General features: G+C 37.3%; 1 protein-coding gene across 2 annotated transcripts in view; it reads right to left on the reverse strand.

The window, feature by feature from the left end:
* ALOX5AP (arachidonate 5-lipoxygenase activating protein) overlaps positions 1-25330 on the reverse strand; it is a 42468-nt gene extending 17138 nt beyond the window's left edge. The window contains exons 1-3 of one of the 2 annotated variants that reach the window (XM_074216108.1): positions 24973-25315; positions 7669-7768; positions 1438-1508 (exon numbers count right to left, since the gene is read on the reverse strand). In XM_074216108.1, the coding sequence (XP_074072209.1) occupies positions 1438-1508; positions 7669-7768; positions 24973-25042 (241 nt within the window). In that variant the 5' untranslated portion in view covers positions 25043-25315. Of the gene's footprint in view, positions 1-1437; positions 1509-7668; positions 7769-24972 lie in introns of both variants that reach the window. The other variant, XM_074216109.1, reaches the window with a different exon arrangement.
* Positions 25331-26711: the final 1381 nt, after the last annotated feature.

Below are 26711 nucleotides of genomic sequence, written 5' to 3' on the forward strand. Positions count from 1 at the left end.
CAGATGAGTTCATTTAACCGCCACTTGACCTCTAGTGACAGTGAGCTCACCATGTCCTAGGGCAGCTTGTTCTACTTTCAGACATTTCTAATTGTTAAGATTTTTTTTTCATATTGAGCTGAAATATGAATCTCTGGAACATTTGCCCCTTGAGTCTAGTTCTTTCCTCCAGGGTCAAATATAACAAGTCTAACCCTTATCTTCCATATGACAGTTTTGGCATATTCAAAGAACATTCCAAAATCAGGAACCCCACTTGAGTACTATATCAATATTACTGGTTCATCTATTTTGACAATTCCCTCTTTTGTGTCTCCAGGATTTACATGAACCTGTGATCTCATCAACATGTGTAATTCCTCCATCAGCAGATCCCAACCCATTCATGCCTTCCAATCTTGGGCAAATGCAGATCATGCCTTCCCACAAGCTCTCTTCGATGATTCTATCTGTAATGTTGAAGGGGTGTCTTCCTCTCTCTCAAGGGCATTGTTTGATTTAGAACCACTTGCCTTAAGCTACTAGTGGCATAACTTAAAAAATAAGAGGTCAGAATTCCTAGTTTTAAGCCTTGTCATCTTTTGTTCTGTGATCTAACAGTGTAAGAAAGGAGAAAACAGTCTACCAGCAACCTCCAGAAAGCTGGATAAGAATTAATTCATTAAACATCAACTTGAACAATCCTTTAGGTTTTTAATTTGAGTACCACTAGGGGGCAGGTACATACAGCCATCACTTGACCAGATAGCCAAGTCAAGCCTCAGCCAGACATGGTTTTGGTCATTAAGAAGCTTATGAGATACTGTAATCTTGAAAAGGAATCCAAAAGCAATGGATATAGTTCTCATTTAATTTTAAATCAACTCATTATAGAGTCACTCTATTCCTCTGGATTACTGGAATCAAAACCAGGAGCTGTGATAATCTGGAGAAAGGCTGATATGTTGTAAGACAACCACCCTATCGCTGGAGCACCTATGTACAGAGAAGGGAAACAGATGGAAACTTATTAACAGAAGAATGAGTGAGAGCAACCCCAGAATCTATCCCTCAGGTGCTATCATTTATCTGAGCTAACTCTGCTTCTGGTTTCTGAATCACATTTAGCCTTAAACCATCTTGGTTGGACTGTCTCTCTCTGTCTCTCTCTGTCTCTCTCTCTCTCTCTCTCTCTCTCTCTCTCTCTCTCTCTCTCTCTCTCTCTCTCTCTCTCTCTCTCTCTCTCTCTGTCTGTCTGTCTTCCCCAGCATTCTCACAGCTCTCTCCCTTCTCCAGGAGAAAAGGCCTTGAGTCCTCAAAGTGTTCTCAGGCACTGGAGTTCTTTCAAACATCTAAGCTGAAGGGCTGGCAAAGGGTCTGAGGTAAGGGTGTAGGGGAAACCTCAGGTCTAAACACATAGGGAATAACCAAATAACCAAAAAGAAGTAAATCCATTACCTTGGCTACAAAGTAGCCCAGCACTCCAAAGCATAACAAGAAATGTGGGATAGGCATCTATGCAGTTTTGGCTAGAAAAGAAAGAGAAGGAAAATATTCACTTGAAAAATTATCAAAACTTGATTTTTCACCTCCAAATGAACAATTACCATCTCACAGCACAAACAATGAAAAACAGGTTCATGCTCATAATTCCCCCTACATCTATCCTATAAGAGATGGCAGACAGCCACCAAATTGGAAACAGGCAGGGATATAAAATGAACACATGTAAAAAACTCATTTATTCTGCTCCTTTGATGAAACCTATCTGATGCAGGGTTTCCTGATGGACTCCTCTGGCCCCTTTCCAAGTGGTGGCTGTGCCAGGAAACTCATTAAAACTGAAAGGAGAACTATGCAAACAAGAGGGGCATGGCAGGGGAAGACTAACCCTGGATCCAGTCTTTTAAACCAAGGTCTGTGGATTTGAGATGGAAGAGAGTATCAAGCATAGGAAAAATTCAACCTTGCAATATGGAAAGAACACAGAATTTGGTGTCAGAGTAGTTCAAACCTGGACCCTGCTACTTTACAAGTACATGATAGTGGAAATGAATCTAGATAAATGGTCAACTGAAAAAGATTTGTGGGCCTTAGTGGCCTGCAAGTTTGATATGGTTACACTGTGACTTTGCAGCTAAAAGAGCTAACATTATCTAGAATGATTGATGATGGTCTTCTATTTCCTTTCCTGCTCAGATGATATCTGGAGTATTTTATTTAGTTCTGAGTATCATGGTTTGGGATAGATATTGCTAAAATGGAAAGTATTCAGGCCTTGTACAAGGATGGTAAGAAGTCTTGAAACAATGTATGAGAAAGGGTTGAAGGAACTGAAAACATTTCACCTGAGAAGAGAGAACTTTGGCACAAAAGAAGCTGTATCTCATATGGAGGAGTGATCAAATTGATTTTGCTTTGCCCCAGAGGACATGTTTAGGAGTCAGGTGCTGAAATTGCAAGAAGACAGATTTTTTTTTGATTTGGCATAAGGAAAAACTTCTTAACAATTAGCACTATTCATTCCCCAATTGACAAATGGTCAAAGGATATGCAAAGGCAATTTACAGATGAGGAGATCAAAGTAATCCATAGCCATATGATAAAATGCTCTAAATTATTAATTATTAGAGAAATGCAAATTAAAGCTTCTCTGAGGTACCACCTCACACCTCTCAGATTGGCCAGTATGACCAGGAAGGATAATGATCATTGTTGGAAGGGATGTGGGAAATCTGGGACACTATTACACTGTTGGTGGAGCTGTGAACTCATCCAAGCCTTCTGGAGAGCTATTTGGAACTATGCCAAAACAGCAACAAAAATGTGCATACCCAGCAATACCACTACTGGGTCTATACCCTGAAGAGATGAGGGAAAAGGGTAAAAACATTACTTGTACAAAAATATTTATAGCAGCCCTGTTTGTGGTGGCAAAGAATTGGAAATCCAGTAAATGTCCTTCAATTGGGGAATGGCTTAGCAACCTATGGTATATGTATGTCATGGAACACTATTGTTCTATTAGAAACCAGGAGGGATGGGATTTCAGGGAAACCTGGAGGGATTTGCATGAACTGATGCTGAGTGAGATGAGCAGAACCAGAAAAACACTGTACGCCCTAACAGCAACATGGGAGTGATGTTCAACCTTGAAGGACTTGCTCATTCCATCAGTGCAACAATCAGGAACAATTTTGGGCTGTCTGCAAAGGAGAGTGCCATCTGTATCCAGATAAGGAGCTGTGGAGTGTGAACAAAGTGCAAGGACTATTCCCCTTAATTTAGGGAAAAAACCAGATATCTTATTGTCTGATCTTGTTACCTCTTAGACTTCTCTTCTCTTTAAGGATATGATTTCTCTCTCATCACACCCAATTTGGATCAAGGTACAACATGGAAACAAAGTAAAGACTGACAGAGTGCTTTCTGTGGGGGGGAAGCAAGATTGGGGGGAAATTGTAAAACTCAAATAATATCTTTAATAAAAATAAATTTAAAAAAAGAAAAAAACAATTAGCACTATTAAAAAAGTATAATGGATTGTAGTGGAAGAAGGCAAGATGGAAGAGTAAAAGGAGTCCAATGAGTCAAAAAAAGTCCTTATTCACATTCTGTCACTAATTATCTGTATGATTTGGGGACAATTTACTTTCCCCTCTTTGGATATCAGTTTATTCATCTGTAAAAAAGGGGAAACGGTCAAGTCACAGTCTTTGTAGGCTGCCTAGACTACTAAAACATAATGTTTCCAAGATTGCAAAACCAACATGAGTCTGAGGCAACTTTGAGGCAACCTGAAGCCAGGTGGACATTGATTCGACATTTTATTTCTCCTATCTTAATATGGTTAAAAACAAAAGCAAAAGCAAAAAGATTTATTTAAGTGTCGAATAAGTTTGTTAGGCCCTTGACAGAGATTTCTCTTTAGCCATTGCTTAGATCAGGTGAAGAATATCCTACTTTTTTGCACTAACTGTGGACATTTGTTATATAGTCCAGATAAAGACAGTCCTCTGGTGACTAAACAGGACAAGATTGACAGAAAAATAACCCAGAGATCAGGAAGTCCTTAGGCTATTTTCATTTTCAATTAAATAAAATTCAACAACAATTTATTAAGTGCTATAAGCAAGGAGCTATGGGAGACACTAAGAATATAATGATAAACTTTAAAAAACAGCATGGTCTCTGCCCACAAGAAGTTTACAATCTACTAGGCAGTTGATAGAGTGCCCCTTAAAGAAATCCCAATACTTGTTAACAACAAAGAAACAAATACTTCAACAAAGAAACGAATACTCATCAAACATGAAAGTATTATGGTATAGCTCTGGAAGCGGAGTCTAGTGTCATCTTTTCCATTAGTGTCTTATTGACTTGACTTGCTCTAAGTTTCCTTTTCTATAAAATGAAGAGTTTGAATTAGGTGAACTCAAATTCCATCCCTAGACAGATCACTCTACCTCTCTATTTCAATTTCCTTACAAATGAGATCCATATGTACATTTAACAGTATATTACATGTAAATAGAAATATATCCCTATAATTTTATATATATATAAACTATTTTCATTTATATATATATATAATCAGGAGAATAATAGCACCTACCACCTTGCCTATTGAATTGGATGTGCTGACTTCATATCCTGGCTTCTCGTCCTCAGGCTGAGGCTTGATAACTTCTACTTTCTATCATCAAATATAGGAGGAAATGAACAAGGCTCTCACATCTCCCAATGTCTCCATGGAAGCCCTGACCTTGAGGCCTTTGCCACAGGATCATAAACTTACAGCAGGAAATGACCACAGAGATTATCTGATCCATCTCCCTCCATTTTACAGATGGAAAAACTGGGCCAAAGGAGTTAAATGAACAGAGATTTAAAATCAAATCTCTCTACAAAGCTGGTATTCTTTGTACTGGACATGTCCTACATTTCGATGTTATTGTTGCTATGTTGAATTCAAGTGGTTCCTGGTCACTGAATCAGTCTGATTCACTGTCACATCAGGGTGTCTCTCTCTGCCTTTCCCTAGACTAATTCACAATACATGAGGTTCTCTTTGCCACTGACAAACCTATGATTATTTGGAATTCTCATCCAAGGAAAGTTTTTGAACCATTATTTCTGCTAGATCCAACTATTCTTTCTTATGATTAAATGTGAATTGTTAAATGGATTCTTGTATTCGTTACTTTCATTCTATTCTTTTGGTGCTATACATGTAACACTGAGATTTCTTTCATAGAGAAATATCCTAATTCTGTTTGCTATTTCCTCCTCTTATTTTCCTGTATCTTTTAGAATGGTTTGATACACTCTCTAACCTATGAAATTAGGCAAATGTAGAAGTGCATAAATCAAGGTTTAAATTATAGGTTTTGGCTTATTTAGAATAAAAGATAATAAATGCCATTAGATAATAGCAGTGGCTAACTGTTTTTGACATCTATTTGACTCTGCCCTCTTTATGGAATTTTATATAAGGGTCTCTTATTTTCAAGAGTTCTCCTTTCCATGACCCCTTAAAAGGAATCAGCCTAACAAGTCACATGGAAAAAACCAACCTAAAGAAGGCTTATTGCCCTATAACCTATAACATACCATTGGACATGAAACCCCATTGAGTCAGTCCAACAGTATACATATATGTCATGTATGAGCATGGATCATGGATATTAAATGAATAATAAATTGGACCCAGGATTTAACAGGTAGAAAAGAGCTGGCAGCATTGCATTTGAAAAACTATAGAGTACTTTCAATGGTCAAGCAATTACCTGTCACAAAAGTCCATTTTTTTTAAAAAGCCAATGTTTTCCTGATGATGCCATATTGCTAAGCATCCTGAAATGCCATAATTTCCAAAAAAAATTCAAGTTTGAGTCAATAAAAATACATGTTATGACCATAAATAGGTGACATTATAATACTAAAAATGATTTACGTGCAAGTCAGAACAATGAGCATTTATGAAGCACCTATGATAAGTGCTAGAGAGTCAAAGAAAGGCAAAAGCTAGTTAGTTCACTGTTCTCAAAAAGTTCACATTCTAGTGGGAAAGACAATGGGAAAACAACATACAAACAATGATCTCTCTCTCTTCATTTATATGTATATTATTCTTGAGACTCCCATTATGGTTTTCTAAGATGGCCCTGGTTTTCCCCTATTGCCTTATCTTCAGATTCATCAAAATTATGGCTTTCTAGAACAAGTGAAGGCCAGCTAGTTAGTTCAATTAACATCTGTCTTGTGTGGATGGGGTGGGAGTGGGAAATAGGGGAAAGTGAGAAGAGGTTGGACTATAGGGTGGAAAAAGGATACTTTGCCAGTAGACCTTGCAGATGCAGGCAAATGGGTAGCTGCCTTGAAACCTTTATTTAAATTCAGCACAAAAGAAAAATGTTTAATTTGAATAACATCCATTTGAATTTACTTCCCCAGTTTCACCTATCTCCTACACTGCTCAAATCATGTTTTCCAACAGTCTCTTTTACATAAAATGAAAAAAGGGAGGAGAAAGTCATAAGAATTCCTTCCCAAGGTTATATAAATGTTAGGGACATCAATGTAATTCAAATCCCCTCTCAGCTTCCCCATGGGTGGAAAGGAATGGGTGTGTAAGAAGGAGGTTGGTACAACACTTTGTAACAGTTTTTTTGGTGACTTTAGTGATGAGTAAGGGCCCGTTTCCATGACAGCAGCACTGGACTAACCTCACAGGAAGTTGGGTGACTGCCCTGACTAGTGGGCTAAGCCACAATTTTCCGGTACAGGGAGTACACTGGTGTCTGGCTCCACCTCTTCCCTAGCCCCACCCTTTCATAACAATTTTGGGAAAGAGTCAGGACTCCAAAGCCCCACCTTCTGAAAGAATTACCCCATGGACACTCCATCTAATTGTACTAATATCATGAAAATTGCCCACACTCCTGAGCAGATATACTTAATCTACACATATAAACAGTTAAGGCATATTTCATGTCCATCTGGCTAGCTTCCCTTCTCTTTTAAGAAGTTGTGTGAATACTGGGTCTATATCTCAAAGAGATTATGATAAAGTGTAAAAACATCACTTGTACAAATTGGAAATCGAGTAAATGTCCTTCAATTGGGGAATGACTTAGCAAACTGTGGTATATGTAGGTCACAGAACACTATTGTTCTGTTAGAAACCAGGAGGGATGGGAATTCAGGGAAGCCTGGAAGGATTTGCATGAACTGATGCTGAGCGAGATGAGCAGAACCAGAAAATCATTGTACAACCTAACCGCAACATGGGGGTGATCATCAACCTTGATGGACTTGCTCATTCCCAGTGCCATCAGGGACAATTTGAGGCTGTCTGCAATGGAGAATACCATCTGTATCCAGAGAAACAACTGTGGAGTTTGAACAAAGACCAAAGACTATTTATTACCTTCAATTTAGGGGGAAAAAACCATTATCTTATTATGTAATTCAGCTATCTCACACTTTATTTTTCTTCCTTGAAGATGTGATTTCTCTCTCATTACATTTAACTTAGATCAATTTATACCACGGAAACAATGTAAAGAATGACAGACTGCCTTCTGTGGGGGTGGGGGGAGGGAAACAAGAATGGGGGGAAATTGTAAAAATCAAAATAAATAAAATCTTTCTTTTTAAAAAAAAGTATGAAGTTGGGGGACTCACTTGGCAGTGTAGACACGCTCAAAGGCAAAGGTCCCAGTTCTCTGGAAGCTCCTGACATTTTGGCTCCGGCTTTCATGCTCTACCTTGTGTGCGAAGAATCCTATGGGAGGATAAGATCTGAGTTTAGGATTCAAAAGGGGGCAATTTCTGAAATCCTACATTCTCTTTCCATAATTCACCAGTCACCAAGATGGGTCTCACAAAAGGGTTAACTCTGTTGTATCTTGTAGCTCCTACCATATCACCTTCACTCAAGTAAGACTGCAGGGGTAAAGGGGGCTGCTTCAGTACACACAAAGCAGTAGAGTTATCAGTAGGAATACAGGTTGGAACAGACACAATATAAGACTCCAGGCAAAGCCCCTCTCCCCCCCCCACCCCGGGGGTCTGTAGTCTATTACCAATCACTCTTTTATATGAAAAAGAGTATTTTCCTATCTTAAGGATAGGACCTATAAACCTTTCTGCAGGAGATCTGGATGGGAGGAATCCAAATTGGGAGAAGAGATAATAGCAATGCATACTAGTGGGAGTATACCAGTCAAGATCAAAGGACTTGCCAGTGGATGGAAGTATAGCCCAGAACCAAAAAAAGGTCAGTATAACTCATACAGTCAGAATTTCAGTACTTAGAATTTCCCACCCAAAGTCAAAACTAAGATTGGGTAAGGGCATGTGAGGGTAATGGAACCAAATCTAATAATCTTTTCATCTGGGATGAGTGGCAAATGACATACCTTTAATTCACTTAAGCTGTGGGTCAAAGGTTATGGTAGCAGAGACTCTGAGAGGTTGTTGTTAGCCATTTCCAAAGAGGAGGATAAGTCAGGGCAGGAAGAACTTATTTGGGAAGGGGGTGGGGTGTAGCCACCGAGAGGATGAAAAGAAATACCATCTGCAAGCATCCTATTTTAACTAATTATTCTTGCCAACTAGATACAAAGTTCACTGTTTCTATGTAGCTGAAGGGTTGCAAGTGCTGTCCACATTTCAAGTGTAATCACCTGGGATGAAAGGTCTGTTACAACTCTTAAGAGAACATCTAAAAAATTATATTCTGACAACACAACTGGTTTTTTTAGGGGTTTTTTTGCAAGGAAAACGGGGTTAAGTGGTTTGCCCAAGGCCACACAGCTAGGTAATTATTAAGTGTCTGAGACCAGATTTGAACCCAGGTACTCCTGACTCCAGGACCGGTGCTTTATCCACTATGCCACCTAGCCACCCCCTGACAACACAATTGTTAAAAATTCAAAATGGTTAAAAAAAAAGATAAAATCACAAACATATAAAGAACCTTAATGGTCATTTAGTTCAATCCATTCCTTTAATAGGACCCTCTTTAAAATGCCACCAAGAAATAAAGAACCTCAAAGGTCATTTAGTCCAAACCTCCTTTAAGCAGGACCCTCTTTAAAATATCACCAAGAAATATTCAAGCAAATGTTGAAAGATGGTGTTCAGGATTGTCCAACCTTACTTTTAAAAGTTTTTATTGAAACAATAGACAATATATTTTGATTTGCCATTTTAATGAGAGCTGTGCAGTAGCTAGGCTTCATTTATTAAAGTATTTGGTAAACCCACACTCAGGTCACATACAATCGCACTACAACAGCATGCTGCCTGGGCTGCATTTTGGACAACCCTGGTGTTTATGATGGAAAGAACACTAAACCTGAAAACAGAAGACCTTGATTTGAATCCCCACCTCTACTACTTTTTTAGACATGTGAAATGAGAAAAAATTCTTCCCCCTCCTAGGTCTGTTTCCTAATTTGTAAAATAGGAATAATAATTCTTGTACTATGAGCTACAGAGATGTGAGGGAAGAGTTTTGTCAGTCTTGAAGCACTGCATGAATTTTAACTTTATTTTGATTTCCAACTGCAAAATGAGAGTGGAATTAGAGCATCACAAAAGTCCTCTCTAATTCAAATATTTTAGAGTCTCTGAGTCTCTGGAGAGGGATGTGTCTAAAGAGACCAATGTGAATCAACAGGAAACTTTCTGATTAGCTCAGACAAAAGGTGATCACACAGTCAAAGACAACTGCAAAACCACATAGAATGAAACTAAGAATAGTGTTTTTAAAAGACTAACATCAATAGTGAATTGTCTCCAAAAAATTCAAAGCATAATATGGGTTTTAAATTATGTTTTGAGGAAAGAGAAGAATAAAGAAGATAAATCAAATGTTTGAGATAGTATGATGATAACAGAGAGCAGAATGAGCAAAAATACGTCCATTTTGCTTTCACCTTCACCTACAGCTCCCTCTTTTTCCTTCCTCCTCATCTTACATTATCTCCCAGATAACTTCTGCAATTATCTCCTTCACTCCTTGTCTCGCACAAAGAAGCAAATCCCTCTACAGTCACCCTAGATCCCAATTCATCTTCTTTAGCAGATTGTTCACTCTATCCTCACTACTCTTTTTCTAATCTTCAATCTTTCTCAAACTACTGACTCCAGTCCTGCTGCCTATAAACACATCCTGTGTCTTTTGCATCCCTACAAAACCTTGACTTGATCCTACATCCTATTGTCCTCTATCTCTCTATCCCCTTCTTGTCTAAACCCATTGAGAAAATTATCTAAAATTGGTACCTTCATTTGTTTTGACTGGTTTCTAAACCTTTTTCAGTCTGTCTCCCATTCTTATCTTTTGACTTAAATTGCTCTCTACAAAGTCACCAGAGATCGACAAAGCTAATGGCCTCTTCTTAATCTTCATTCTTTTTGATTATCCTACAGTTTTGAAAACTCTTGATCACTTTCTTCTGGACAAGTTCTCATCTCTAGATTTTTTTTCTAAACTGGTCTCTTCTAGCTCTCCTCTTAACTCTTTGAACACTTCTCAATCTCTTTTGTTGGTTCTTTATCCAAGTTATGCTCAGTGACTGTTGGTATCTCCCAAAGTTCTAAACAGGATTCTCTTTTCCTTCTATATTATCTTGCCTGATGACCTCATCTTCCACTGATCCATTTATCATCTCCATACAGATAATTCTCAGGTCTATTTGCCCAGGCCTAATCTTTTTCCTGACCTCCAGTCAACTGACTTTTGGACTTTTCTCTCTGAATATCCTATAGGCATCTCAAACAACTTGTCTAAAACTGAGTTTATCTTTCCCCTCAAATCCTCCCTTGTATGTGTCTACTTCTCTCTATTAACACAGCTACCATCAAAATACAGATGCTCATCATCTCTTGTCTCTACTATTTAAGTGGGGTTTGGTTAGTTTCCCCATTTTAAGTTTTCTCTTTACTCCTGTCCATTCTCTACACAGTTGCCAAAGTGATTTTCCTAAAGTTTATGATTAGGCAGAGGATTTTCAGCTAAATGATTTTTAGTAGTTCATGAGTAAAGTTTTGTATACCTTGTGATTTCCTATGCTCCCTCTGGATGTCTATTACTTATCCTGAGAAACAGTTCATTCAACTACGTTGGTTAATCATAATTATCTAAGTTTCTACAATTTTCAAGGGATGTTTTTATTTCTTAATAGTAGTTTCCTCTAAGGATTCTTGGGAAATGGAGTCTTTTGCACTTACCAGCTGGATGTGAATAGAGTACCAGGCCCCTAGTTAAGAAGATCTCAGTCAATTCTCACTTCAGATATTAGTTATGTGACTCTAGACAAGTCATATGACCTCTGTCTGCCTCAGTTTCTTCAACTGTAAAATAAGGGTAATAATGAACTCTACTACCTAACTCACAGGGTCATTGTAAGGATTATATGAAACAATAGCACTTAAGTATTTAGCACAATTCCTATAGGTGGTAGGAGCTTAATAAATGTCCTCTCCCCCCTTCCCTCCTTTTGATCTTCTAATCCTTCTTAGAAGTTCATAAAATATTTTTATTGGGTTTTCTAGTCATTTAGTCACTGTTATAGTATCTTAGATATTCATTTTTTTTAACTTCAGTCTGAAAATTCCATCTCTGCCACAAGAAGTTTGTCAGATAAAAGTAAGCAGTCATGCTTTAGATGTTCTAATAGGTTAGAAGGCTAACACTTGGAATATTCTGTATATGACTGTAGTAGGCTACAGTCTAGAAGAGAAGAGAATATTTTTAAAGGATTTATCAAGAGGTCAGATAGGAACCTGTGGTCTAAAATTTTACAAGGGAAGTTAACAAAAGGCAGACCAGAAACTCTATAGAATCAAATCATTTCAATGAAGAAGATGAATGTGTTTGAACAAGGAATTCATTGGTTAAGATTTTTTAAAACACATGGACAGAAGATGGAAGCAAGAAAGGATGGCTAAAAATGAATAAAAAGACTACCACAGACCTATAAGAATAAGATTATGAAGAAAAGAGCTCTTGTCAGTCTGATACTTATGATGAAAGCGAAGAAAGTCTTTTTACAACATGCTATAAGAGAGGAGATATTCAAGGATAAAACAGAAGGATCACTGGCTTGAGATCAACTGTCTGTCTCTCAGATTTACTACTCCTGGGGCTAAGGATAAGTCACTGCATCCTGGACCATCTCCAATCATTTTAATTTTTGTCCTGTCACTGGATTTTGATGACCCTAGAAGAAAAAGAGTGAGGCTGATAACTTAGTGCAACTCTCTGCCTTACTTAAATCCAATTCTCATACAAGTCAAGACATCACCCAGTGATCTCATTAGTCCTCTTTGAAAACAAAGAATGAAAAACATCAGTGTTTTACATGACTTTACATATGTGTGTATGTGTAATTGGTATATTGCTTGTTTTCTTGTGATTGGGGGAGGGGCAGGCAGGAGAGAGAGAATTTGGAACTCGAAATTTTAAAAGTGAATTTAAAAAGTTCAAAATAGGAGTTGAGTAGTTTCTTTTGACCTCTGTTGTCTGTAATCATTGCCACATAAGATTATGTCTCAGTTTAAACATCTGTAAAATGAGAAGGTTGAACAAAATGATCACTGAGGCCTCTTCCAGTTTTACAATCTGGCCTAGGATGCAGTGAATGACATTGGCATCTTTGATGTCTGACCAAACTCTAAAGTGCTCCACAGCACCTGCTTTAGCTGCCTTCATGGTTATTGGAAAAAAAATTATTCTCATCTGCTCATTCCTTTAAAAAACAGGAATTAGACATCTCCCTGAGTTTGAGACTTGTCATTTAACCTCAGCCTGGTTCATCAGGGTGTGGCACTGTACATGCTACAGTTTCTCAGAGCCACAGGTGAGAGTTGGATGACAGGTGGACACCAAAGTGGGATGAGCAGCCTTGAAAAGGGCTTGACAAGGGGTGGCTAGGTGGCGCAGTGGATAAAGCACTGTCCCTGGAGTCAGGAGTACCCTGGGTTCAAATCCAGTCTCAGACACTTAATAATTACCTAGCTGTGTGGCCTTGGGCAAGCCACTTAACCCCATTTGCCTTGCAAAAAAAAAAAATCTAAAAAAAACGAGCTTGACAAGTCTTCACACCAGAGATGTTAAGTCCTCCCTAAATATCCCATACATCCCATGAACCATATTCATATTTTCACCATTCAACTCCTATTTTGTTTCTGTTTTCTCTGCTAAGAAAAACAAATATCAAACTGAGAAAGATAAAGAAAAAAATATGGCTAAGGATGATTGAAATGTGAGGAAATAGAATGAGAACATCTAACTGCCCCCAATGACTTCAAGTGATCAGGCCCAGATTAACAACCCTGAAGGATACTAAAAGATCTGGGAGATATGACTGCCTTGTCAGTGATCTTCAAAAAAGCATGCAGAATAAGAGAGATGGCAAAGGGCTGAGATCAACAGATCATAGCAGCAGGGAGCCTAGAGTTGGAAGGGACCTGAGAAGTCATTTGATAGATAAGGAAACGATAATGTAGAGCTGATTTTCAAAAAAAAAAAATCTCCTTCAAACAATGGGAACTAAAATTGAATTATCAATTCTTGCCAAATTCTAGAACAAGTACTTAAAAGAAATGGCCTGTATGTACTTTGAAAGGGAAGTGGCTGTCAGAACAAACCACCACAGATACATCAAGAACAAGTCATGTCAGTCCAATTTCATTTCCTCTTTTTTTTTCCTTCCCAATTACTTAACTGGTAGATGGATGATGATGTTCTTGTGGAAAAGATGGGGAGAGTTAGGTTGGATAAGAATACAGTAAGGTAGAATTGAAATTGGTAGAACAATTGAAGCAACAGGGAAGTTTCTAGTTAATAGTCTAGTATTTATTTTATTAAAGATTTCATATATTTTGTTTTACAATTTTCCCCTAATCTTACTTCCCCCCCGCCACCTCCCACAGAAGGCAACTTGCCAGTCTTTACATTGTTTCCATGGTATATATACACTGATGCAAACTGAATGTGATGAAAGAGAAATCATATCCTTAAGGAAGAAACATAAAGTATAAGAGATAGCAAGATCAGACAATAAGATATCAGTTTTTTTTTTCTAAATTTAAGGACATAGTCCTTGGTCTTTGTTCAAACTCCACAGTTGTTTCTCTGGATACAGATGGTATTCTCCATTGCAGACAGCCCCAAATTGTCCCTGATTGTTGAGCGAGTCCATCAAGGTTGATCATCGCCCCCATGTTGCTGTTACAGTATACAGTGTTTTTCTGGTTCTGCTCATCTCACTCAGCATCAGTTCATGCAAATCCCTCCAGGTTTCCCTGAATTCCCATCCCTCATGGTTTCTAATAGAACAATATGACATACATATAACACAGTTTGCTAAGCCATTCCCCAATTGAAGGACATTTACTTAATTTCCAATTCTTTGCCACCACAAACAGGGCTGCTATGAATATTTTGGTACAAGTGATGTTTTTAACCTTTTTCATCACCTCTTTAGGGTATAGACCCAGTAGTGGTATTGCTGGATCAAAAAGTATGCACATTTTTGTTGCCCTTTGGGCGTAATTCCAAATTTCTCTCCAGAAAGGTTGATTGTCCCAGATTTCCCACAACCGTGTAGGGTCTAGTCTTGACCTACTTCTGTTCCATGTTTTCTCAGTGTGTTGGATAGAAGCATAGATGTTATAATTATGAGATCTGCAGATGAAGTAAAACTGAGAGGGATAGCTAATATATGTCATTGAAGGACTGCAACAGGCTGGAGAAATGAACAAATATGATTAAATTAATAAAGATAAGTGAAAAATCCTACACTTGGGTTTGAAATTTTTCCTGCACAGGTACAGTATAAGAAAAACATGCAAGATAGAATAACATAGTAGAAAGACAACTGTGTTTAGAGTCAGAATAGTTCATTTCACATCTCAAGTCTGTTATTTGCTATCTGTGTGACTTGGGGATGTCATTTAAGTCTCTGAATATCAGTTTTCTCATCTACAAAAGGATTATCTGATTCCTAAGTTCATAGAGATCCTAATTTGTGTGAAGAGGATCTAGAAATTTGGGGAAATTACAAACTTAATACGAGTCAGCAGTATGATATGGTAAAGAGTGACAGGAGAATTCAGAGAATTCTCTGCTATTCATAGAAATTCAGGGTCCAGAATACAAAATGTGATCATTTCTCTGTTTTCTGTCTTGATCAGACTATATTCTGAGCACTACATTTTAAGGAAAACAATGACAAGTTATGCAGAGTGCCTCTAAAGAAGGATGAATAAGACATGGTTTTCTTCAATAACAAAGGACAAGAATTAGCTAACCAAGTATGTTAATACAAGAACTATAAACTAAACCATGTGAGGGCTGGTCAAAGGAACTAGAAATAGAGACTCTGAAAAGAAGAAAATTTTGTGCTGACATGAAGGGTTATCACTTATGATATTAGATTTTTCTGCTTGTTCTAGAAGATAGAATTAGAACTGATGGGTGAATATTAGCTTAACCTATGTGTCATTTAATTCTGGATTAATGCAGATTTCTGGGCTAAATGTACAGTGCAAAAATGTTCCTCCTTCAACTTAAAACCCCATCCAGAGCTTAGAGCACAGTTCATTAACATATAGCAGACACTTAATAAATTATTTTCTTTAGTTTTTTATGTATTTATTTAAGGCAATGGGCTTAAGTAAGAGTGACTTGCCCTAGTCACACAACTAGGCAATTATTAAGTATCTGGGGCTGGATTTGAACTCAGATCCTCCTGACTCCAGGGCCAGTGCTCTATCCACTGTACCACCAACTGCCCCCACTTAATAAATTATTGATTGATCATCTCAGCTCATCTGGGGACCTCTAAATTTGTACAAGGTGAGAAGACCAGACAAGTAATGTGCAATTAATTGGGAATAAAATAATTAGTAAAGAAATAGTAGATAATTCTCAACATAAATAGTTCAGGGATTAATGGCTCATTCCTTAGCAAAGGGTAGGAAAACATTCTCTCCCAAGACTCAATTCCCACTGTAAAGAGAATATAGGAACCATTTCTTGAAGGTTTGGAAGTTTCACTAATGCAGTATCTGAATCTCTGCCTTCTATGACTGCCATTTTCAACCATGTTGGTCACACCAAAAGATTCTCTCCTCCCTCATCTCTTTTTTCTCCCTTCTCTCTCTCTTTTTCTTTCTTTCTTTCTATCCCATTCTCTCCTCTCCCTTCTCTCTTTTTGTTTCTTTCTTTCTCCTCTTTCTATCCCTTTCTCTACTCTCTTCTCTCCTTTCTTCTTTTTCTTTTTCTTTTTAGGTTTTTTTTTTTTTTTTGCAAGGCAAATGGGGTTAAGTAGCTTGCCCAAGGCCACACAGCTAGGCAATTACTAAGTGTCTGAGACCAGATTTGAACCCAGGTACTCCTGACTCCAAGGCCGGTGCTTTATCCACTATGCCACCTAGCCGCCCCTCTTTCTTCTTTTTCTTTCTCTTTCTCCTCTTTCTACCCATTTCTCTCCTCTCTTCTTACTTTCTTCTCTTTCTTTTTCTTTCTTTCTCTTTCTCCTTTCTATCTCTTTCTGTTCTTCCTTCCTCTATCTTTCTCCTCCCCTCTCTTCTCTCTTCTCTCTCTCTCTCTCTCTCTCTCTCTCTCTCTCTCTCTCCCTCTCTCCTCCTCCTCCTCCTCCTCCTCCTCCTCCTCCTCCTCCTCCTTCTTCTTCTCCTCCATTTATATACATACATATACACACTTGTTTTATAACGCTCTGCGAGGCAGCAATGTGGCACAGTGAATAGAGGGGTAGACTTGGAGTCAGGAAGATCTGAGTTCAAATATCACTTTAGACACTCACTAACCCTGAAAAAGTCACCTAAGCTTTCTTACTGCAACTGGCCATATCTGTAAAATTGGGATAATAATGATTTGCAAAGTGCTACATAAATACATAAATGTTATTATTTATTATCATCTGTAATAATAAATGAACTATATGGTGGCTAGCTTTAAAAAACCCAAGTCAATGCATAGAGCTTTGGGGTTTTTTACTACCAGGTCAGAAAAGAGTGATACCATCTTATGTGGTGTTGTCACTTTGGTGCAGAGACCTGTACTGTTAGTTGTCAATGATATACCTGCTACATGGTTGGTCAATGTACTCTGTCAGGAATACTTCACTAGATAATAATTGGAACAAACAAAGACATTTCCCAAGACTGACAGTCCCTAAAGCCTACTTTTATTCCCTTCCTCTTGCCACCTATGTTTGGACTCTGATTTATATAATACATATACATATAATACAATATAATTCATATAATTTGTATTCATCAAAATGCTATGAATATGATCACTATGGATCTATGTTTAGCATGGTTATAAATATAGAGCCTATATCAGATTGTCAGGGGAGAGGAAGGAGGGAAGAAAGGGAAGAAGACAAATTTAAAACTCAAAACTTTACAAAAAAAGATTGGTAAAAACTACCATTGCATGTAGTTATAAAAACAAATAAACAAAATATTTTTAAAAAAAGAAAGAAATGATCAAAGCAGCAAAAAAATACTGCTGTGTACCTATTTTCTTGTCAAAGAGTCTCTAGATTGCCTATTGTCTTTGATGATCTCTGAAGTCTATGTCCATTTGAATGGACTAAGGATAGTACTGAGCAGTTATTAAAGACTAAGCATTTGTACGAGGGAGAAGAAAGAACAAATAACAATGGAAACAATGGAAATGCCCAGTCATTCACAGGAGAAAATAACAGAAAGGAAGGTCAGGATTATTATGGGGCTCAGTTTTCTCATCTGTAAAATAAGGTCATATCTAGCTCTATGTCTATAAATCACTAGGCTAGTAAGACATACCTGTAGATACCATTAGGAGATGTTTCCATTGGGATGCAACTCCCAGTCATAGATTAATATTTCCTAAAAGATTTCAATACTGAGGAATTGTGATTGACTTTACAGCCCAAATGGACTGACCAGGACAGAAGTGATGGAGGTCATCAGAATATGGAAAGCAACGAAGCAGAAAACAAAAGACATAAAAAGACATAGATTTGGTGGCAATGAGCAAGATAAAACAGCAGCACTACCTCCATAGGGATAATCCCATAATTCCCTAGACTCTGTGAGTCTGCTATCCTGCTGTTGAGGAGCAGAGTCAGCACAGCTCAGGGAGCCAGGATGTATAGTGGCCAACAGTCACAGCTGTCAGTGCTGGGTAGAGAAGCCTAGCACCCACTCTAGGACTGACAAACTGCCAGAACAAACTGCTTATTAGCAGGAGAAGTTGCTGATTGCTTCCTCTGCTGTTCAAGTCCGGAAAAAGAAGCAAGCAGGAAGTAAGGCTTCATGCTGAGTGAGGAGAGGAGAAAGAACTGAAATTTGCTACAGTTTCTGTTATTGATAATATTATCTAGTCTTTGGTGATCTAATTAATGTGCTTGTTTAACTATGACCCTGAGGGTGAATGTTAACAGCTGGAATCTATCCAAGGGAATGTGATAGACAGGGGTTTACCGATGATTGACAGCTTATCCTGCACAAAGCCTGAGAGGGGCAGGGTGCTAGGAGATTATAGAAAATGATGCTGTTGGTCCTTCTTTCTCCAAGAGGACCAGGACATAAGGAGGTGATGTCATGACAAGCACATGAACTGGATATGAATGAGGGGGTGCTGTGCTAAGTCACCAGCCTCACTTTCTCCTCTGGAGTCATCTAAGTCCAGTGGCCTAATATAAATTAGGATGACAGGAGATGGTTCTAGATGCAAGACAATAAGGGTTAAGTGACTTGCCCAAGGTCACACAGCTAGTAAGGGTCAAGTGTCTGAGGTCTAATTTGAACTCAGGTCCTTCTGACTTCAGGGCTGGTGCTCTATCCTCTGCTATCCATGAGTTTGCCAGTGAATGACAATTTACACAAAACCTAGTTGACCACATCCTTTTATATTCAGGACACATGTAGGATATATTATATCTGTATAATAATAAACTGAATGAGTAATAAAGTGACCTGGGGATTCAAATGCCGGGACATAAATTCAATTATATGATATATATAATTTGTTTATTATATATATTATTAAATTGTATTATTTATATGGCTATATATCAGGACTGTCTGACCTTACTTTTAAAAGTTTTATTGAAACAATAGACAATATATTTTGATTCACCATTTAAGTGATAGCTCTGCCATAGCTTAGTTTCATTTCCTAAAGCATTTAGTATACCCACAGAGGGGCTACATAAAATTGTCCTTCCAGTAACATGAGGCCAGGCAGAAACATTTTGGTCAGCCCTGCTAAATATAAATGAAATTTAAATTATCTCATTAAATTCTTTTTTTTTCAAAGAGATGATTATGAGAAGTCCTAATCTTCTAATCCTTCAAAGTTCAGAGGGGCATTCTCTAGTCTAGAAGTTGGGGAAGAAGGACAAAGAGAGGTTATTCTTTTATCCCAGTCTTGCCCCTCCATGATTCCCTCTCAGGACCTTGGGGAAAACTGTTCTCAGACAATCAATCAAGCAGTAAGTCCTGGGGATATAAAAAAAAAGGCAAAAATAGTCCCTGCCATCAAGGAACTCATCTTTTAATGGGACACACAACATGCAAATAACTATATACATTCAAATAAATCTATACAGTGCAAATAGAAGATCATCTTAGAACCATGACTCTGGGGGTAAAGGTGCAGAGGACTCAGGAAAAGACCTTCTACAGAAGGTAGAATTTGAGTGTTCTGCTCTAGTCTACCTATCAATTAAATGCTGATTGTGGAACTAGCTTGCTGTTTTTTATAGGAGTATCACTGAGCATGACTGATTCTCTCAAACCAGTTTCAGTCTTCTTCCTATACAGTCATCTCTCCAATAACTGGAAACATTGCACACCTTTTCCAATTGATTCACTTAGTTTAGTGCCTTTTATTATTAATCGATCAATTCAATAAAAATGACTAGACCTTTTCTTATCTTTGATTAAGAAAGTCCATGTCCTCTATAATTATTGAGGCAGGATATTGAACCCCTCAAATAATGGAAAGTCAATGCTAGAGGAAGTGCAGGAAGTCAAATGTACTAACATACCAGTAGTAGAATTATGAAATGATCAAATTGCTCTGGAAAAATAATTTGAAATTATTGTATAAAATTTGTTAAATTTTTCATAACCTTTGAATCAGAAAGATTCCATTATTGGGTAAATGTTCCTAAGGAAGTTAAAGAAAAAGAAAAGTTCAATATATACCAAAACATTCAGAGTAACATTTTGTGTGGTAGTTAAAAACTGGAAGTAAAGTGAATCTTGGTCAATTAAGGAATGGTTGAATAAACTGATACATAAATACAATGGCATTGTTGCACTATAAGAAACAAATACAAATATAGGGAACTCGGGAAAACATAGGAAGGCTTGTATGAAGTTATGAAAAGTGAAATAACCAAAGTCCAGAGAAAATATATAATTTTTTAAATAATATAGAGAAAAGATACACAAAAAGGTAACTAAATTCACAATAAATATCATGTCTAACAATAAATTCAGGTCAGATAACAATAGCTGACAAATGTGACAGATGTGGACGGATACAATGGCTATATTTTGTTTGTTTAGCTTTCTTTCACTGTAATTATAAGGAAGCGTTCTGGGTATTAGGAGAAAGATATATAGGGAAATGACTGAAATGTAAAAAACACAAGAAATAAACATTTGAAATTAAAAACTAGTACTTTTCAAATAGTATGTATTAATAAATACCTGTTGAATGAGAAGATGATGGAATTGATATTCAAAATGTTTTAAACAGCATGAGTTAGAACCAAGGTTAAATGTGGGGATAAATGCAAATTCTTGTATAAAGTGAATTGTGTTTTTATTTGCACAAGTAAAGGATAGAGGAGATGTTACTTGGCAATAACTCACATGAAAACTATTTCAGGATTTTTAGTGATCACAAAGTTAACATGAGCCACCAGGGCAGGAAAGATACTATAAAGCCTAACAGAAACTCAGGTTGCCTTAATAGAGAGAGAGATTATGCAGATTACAAAAAGTAATGGCTCTGTCATATTGATCAGATGATATCTTAAATGTTTATTCAATTCAGGGTAGAGCCATAATTGTAGGAGTAAAAGCTCCACGTGTAGCCTAATTAACAGGGTGCCAAACTGGTCTCAAAGGCATTTATAAGGTGGGTACCTACTGGTAGAAGTCAATGAAGGAAAGAATGAAGGGAAAAGGTAGGACCTTCAATGCTATCAACCCCTTATGAAATATGGTGGTTTACCAAGTCTCTTTACCAGTGTCTAGGGTACTTGGAACCATTTGCTTCCCAACCCCTCCCACTCATATACCCTTTTCTAACTCCATCTGGGCAGTCATAAAAGGAGTGACACTTGATTGTGATCATTCACTCCCTTTTATAAAACTTCTCCCCTTCCCATCACACATGTACATATATATATATATGCAATCATTCAGACAGACACAAATCTGCCCGGTCTGAGTTGATTGATAAACTCCCAATCCAACTATTTTGATGCTTTCAAGGAAGATCCCAGTCTTCTATCACTATGGAAGACATGGTGCTTGGGGTCCCACATACATATGAATAGAAATGATGGTAAAAGTTGAGAAGAGACGTAAGTGGGTAGGAAAAGGAATCAGTTTCCTATTTATCAAGTCTGCTTACCTAAACTTGCCAGACATTCCTTAAATTGCACCTGGCTTCAAAGAATATATTGAAATAAAGTTATATGGCTTCTCCATTTTAAAAATCCCAAGAAAAAGTCATTTCCACCCCTTATTTATACCTCTTCTCCTCCTACTCCTTAATTCTTGTCCCAAACTGGAACTGCTCCCTCTAAGGTTATCTCTGATCTCTCAATTGATACATCTGATAGCTTTCCTCAGTCCTCATTTTTCTTGCCTCTCTGAAGACTGACTTTGTTGACTATCCCTTCCTCCTGGATATTCTCTCTTCCCTCAGTTTTTATAATACTGCTTCTCCGGTTTGAATGCTTTTATGGTCCCCTTTACTGTATCATCTATCTCTACCTCTTAAGGTTCAATCCTAGGCCCTCTTCTCTGTCTCTTATTAATTCCATTAGTTCCTTTTGGTTTAAATATTATTGATTTGCAAATATTCCCAGATCCTAATTTCTCTCCTAAGTGCCAGATAATAATCATCAATAATCAAATGCATATTATATATCTCTAGATGGAAGTCTCAAAATTCAATTCAACAAGTAATTATTAAATGCTTGATATGTACTAAACAAAAAAGCTCTCAAGATTACATTTTATTGAGAGCATTTCAAATTCAGAGAACTAAAAAAAAAGTTTATTATCTCCTCCCACTAAAGTCCCTAAACCTAGAAAATAAGTTCTTTGAAAGCAAGAACTAATTTTTGTATTGTCTTCTATATTTCCAGTGCCAAGTAGAAGCTTAATAAATACTAATTGGATCAATTAAATTGGAAGTTACCAGTTTCTCCCTACCCCTGTGTTTCCACCCATTCTTTCCCTCCCAATTAAAAATAATAGGAAAAGCAAATCAGAAATTTTCAGATTTCTAAAAAGGAAGATCCAACTAAGAATACCTTTTTTCTTTTGCAGGTGCAAAAAATTCCTAGTTCTCTGGTTCTGGTCACTGGTTTTTTAAAAATAATATTTTATTGATATATTTTTGGTTTTATATCAACTCTATGTCCCAATATATCCCTCTACCTCTACCTCCATCTCTGAGAGAGCCAAAACATTATGACAAAATTTTTAAAATGAGGTCTTACTAAAGAGAAAGGAAAAAAAGAGAAGGAAAAATACAGCAAAACTAACCAACATATCAAAAGAAGCCTAACTTTATATGAGGGAATCAAGAGGAGATCCCCTCATATAAAGTTAGCCAAGAGGAGGCTGTCAAATCATCCCCTTTCACTATGGTTGATGAGGTGATGATACACATCTGAAGTCTGGTATTTCTAGACACCATACAACTACCCACCTCTGTGGGTAGTATGCCTGACACTCAGACGTATCTGCTCAACCTTTACAAAGCCAGGTTCTCAGCAACAAAACTTCATCCCCCCCTTTTAAAAGTGCTCTCTCTGGTTCTGTGTTTCCTGGCTCAATATTCCTGTCAGAAGCAACTAGCAACTTTGTAGGATCAATTCAAAATTCAAAGCTTCCTGGCTTCCCTTCATTCAAGTAATGTATTTATTTCTTGAAAAAGAAAGTTTCACAGATTTACAGGTTTGATTCTTGGATATGAGGGCTTTCAACTTGTTCTGGTTTGAGGTTTTGTGGGGTTTCTTCCAAAAAAAAATCTGATTTGTACAACATTGATGGCTAGAAGTTTGCTACAAGTTCAAAAATCTTGATGACCAAAGGAACTTAGAAAGACAAAAAAAAAGGGGGAAGTGAAGTTGGGCAAGTCTAATGTCTTTTTTCCTCCTGGGCTTTGGGTGAGAACTGATGTCACTGAATCAAACCCCAGAGGTTAACTCTAAGGAAGGTCATTGGATATGAACAGAACAATTTCTCATTGTTTAGAACCACAGTGAGAATGGAGGCCCTGGAAACAAAATGTAAATTTAAAAAAAAAAAAGTAGTAATTCACCAATAAAAAAGAGACATGGATAAAAAGCCATCATTTTTGCATGTTTCTCTTACTATTTTCAGTGAGCTTATGAGTGGCACATTGGATCGCTCATGGTTACAAAGAAATGTTTTTAAATATCATTGAATCATATTGGAATGATAATATAGAATCATAAAGGCCATATATGTTCATCTGACTATTTCATTTTACAGATGACAAGATCCAGATCCACTGAGATTAAGTGACTTATTCCTTTCAAGAATTGGTCATATCCATTGATTCTTACTATTCTGGGAACTAGTCATGTTGTTCAGCACAGTCTAGAATCCACCAGGCATCTCAGCTAAGGGGGGCAGGAAGAGATAAGGGTTCTCATAGGACAACTCTGAGCTAAAAACAGAATCATACAACTAGTAAGTGTCTAAGGCAGAATTTGAACCCTGGTCTTCCAGACTACAAATTCAGCACTCTATTCAGTACTGAATAATACCATGCCACAAGAAGTAGCTGAACTCACAGGAAATATTCACTGTTTTTTGCCAAAACTAAACTAACTTGAGATTTAATGGATGCAGGAGTCTACTTCCAAATGCTACAGACTTTTTCAAATGAGGTATCTAATTTCAAATAAGGTATCTAAAGTACCTTACTGAGCTTGAAGTACAATATAAGTATGAGTGGTCATTAATATTTTCAACATTATTAACATTATCAAAGATACTGTAAAAATTTATGATGATCAGAAAGAAATGTCAAATACTATCCAGAGAGACATAAATATGGGAAGACCAAATGGATCTGTCAATTAAAGAACTTGAAAACTATCAAACCATAAAGCTATAATGAGGCATGATTAAGAAGACAGACCAGACACTGGAGGCCCTCAAGAAGAAAGAAGACAAGAAAGCTAATCTCCAAACAATTTTGGGAGGGAAGAGTCATGTTCTCTGGAATCCAGTTGGTCTTAGAAGCACTTAGATCAAAAGTAGTAAAATGTCAGTGGCAGAGGGAGCTGGTTCTTTTGTTTCATCCTGATCTTGTCATCTCTTCTTTATTGCCCATCTTTCCTGCTAAACTCTGGATCACTGAATTTTGAGAATATTGCTCCTTTGCTAAGTACTTTGAAACAATCCCTGAGCTACAGATATAGTTCACCAAATATGATTAACCATCATTATCAAAATAAAAAGGAGAAAAGATTTAGGGAATCAGTAACAGGAAGAAAGTCTGAACCCCCAATACCCAAAACATCTGCACACATACACACACACACACACACACACACACACAGATCTACATAAGACAACTGAGTAACCGCTAACTTCTAAATTCTGTCTATCTCTTATAAAAAGAACATTTATCATCCTGAGTCAGGGGCCTTCCCTTACCGTTCTGGACAGCACTGATGAGGGTGACAATTGCCAGCAAAACAATATTCCCCACTGTTTCATGGTCCATATTCACTGAAGTCTCAAGAAAGAGAATTGTACAGGCTTCTCAGCACCACCCCAGCCCTGCAATGCACAAGAAGGGGAAGTGACCTGTCCTCACTTCATCACTAGAATTTCCTGAGAGCCCTAGCATAATTACACTTGTGTCCTTTATAAAAAAAAAAAAACCAACAAAGTGTTATCAGGTTTAGTGAGATTCCACTCACTCAGAAGGTGAACAGATAGACTAATGAACTCCACTCCACTGTCTGCCAAATGAAAGTAGTTTCTTAGCCATCAGAACAGTCCTATAGCTGAGGTCTTGTCTTGCAGAGCCCTAGGCAGACACTGAGGGCTTGGATTCCTATATCTCTTTGTTCTTGGCAGAAGAAGGGGAGGCGTGGAGGAGGAGTGAATGAAACTTTATTTTTATTTTTACACTCTCAGCAAGTTTTATATCTTAAGTGCTTTCCATCTCTTCCTTGAGTCCTTGGGGAGAATGAGAGACAGAGGCTCTGTGCCTCCACAAAGGAAGGGAGAACAGGAAGTAAGTGAAAACTGAAAGAATGATTTTAGAAATGGAAATAGGCTTCATTCACAGAAGGGACTTAGATCATTTCTAAGGAGGTCTGTCTTGACAGGGAAAATTGTTAAACTCAGGTCCACTGAGAATTTCTTGACTTCTGAGAGCAATTATGGAAACTCTTAGAACATAGAGAAATGATTGTTTGTTGAATGAATGAAGGAAGGCAAGAAAGATCTAGTCCATCAATTGCTTCCAAGTAGAACTGTTCTTAAACCTTTTCAGACAGATGGATATCTATATCATTATTATTATTATGTGAAGCAGAAAATCATTTATTAAAAAACGTCCTATGTGTTGGGTATACAAAGAGATGTCCAAAACAAACAAACAAAACAAACAAAAAATCTCTGACTTTAAGAAACTCATAGTCTATCATTATTATTTGTATGATGTAGCTTTTTATCTATGGGTAGCTAAGTGGTTGTAGTGAAGAGGGTGCAAAACCTCAGGAATCAGAAAGAGACTTCTTTTCCTGAGTTCAAATCTGACCTCAGATGCTTATTAGCTGTGTGTCCCTGGATGAGTCACGTAACCATGTTTGTTTCAGTTTCTTCTTCTGCAAAATGAACTGGAGAAGGAAATTGCAAACCATTCCAGAGTCTGCCAATAAAACCCCAAAACAGTAGCTGATGAGTCAGATATGACTGAACCACAAAGACTATGTGTCAAAAAAAAAGTTTAAGATTAGTCCTGGTTACAGACATGGATGAACTATATCACTTTCCATTCATTCAACAGACATACTTTTATCAAGTGTTTACCATAAAGAATATATCATAAGGGACAGCTAGGTGGCATAGTGGATAGAGCACCGGCCCTGGAGTCAGGAGTACCTGAGTTCAAATCCAGCCTCAGACACTTCATAATTACCTAGCTGTGTGGCCTTGGGCAAGCCACTTAACCCCATTTGCCTTGCAAAAACTAAAAAAAAAAATATATATATATATATATTATATATGTATATATATATATATGTATATATTATAAAGGGCAAGGAATAAAAAGGGGAAAAAATAAAAGAAAAAAATAAGATGTGGTTTCTACCCTCCAAGAAATATTGTTAATAGGAGTGATAAAGTACACACCAAAAAGAATGATAAAAAATTATAAT

This window comes from Macrotis lagotis, chromosome 1, assembly GCF_037893015.1.
Source record: "Macrotis lagotis isolate mMagLag1 chromosome 1, bilby.v1.9.chrom.fasta, whole genome shotgun sequence".
Classification (NCBI taxonomy): domain Eukaryota; kingdom Metazoa; phylum Chordata; class Mammalia; order Peramelemorphia; family Peramelidae; genus Macrotis; species Macrotis lagotis.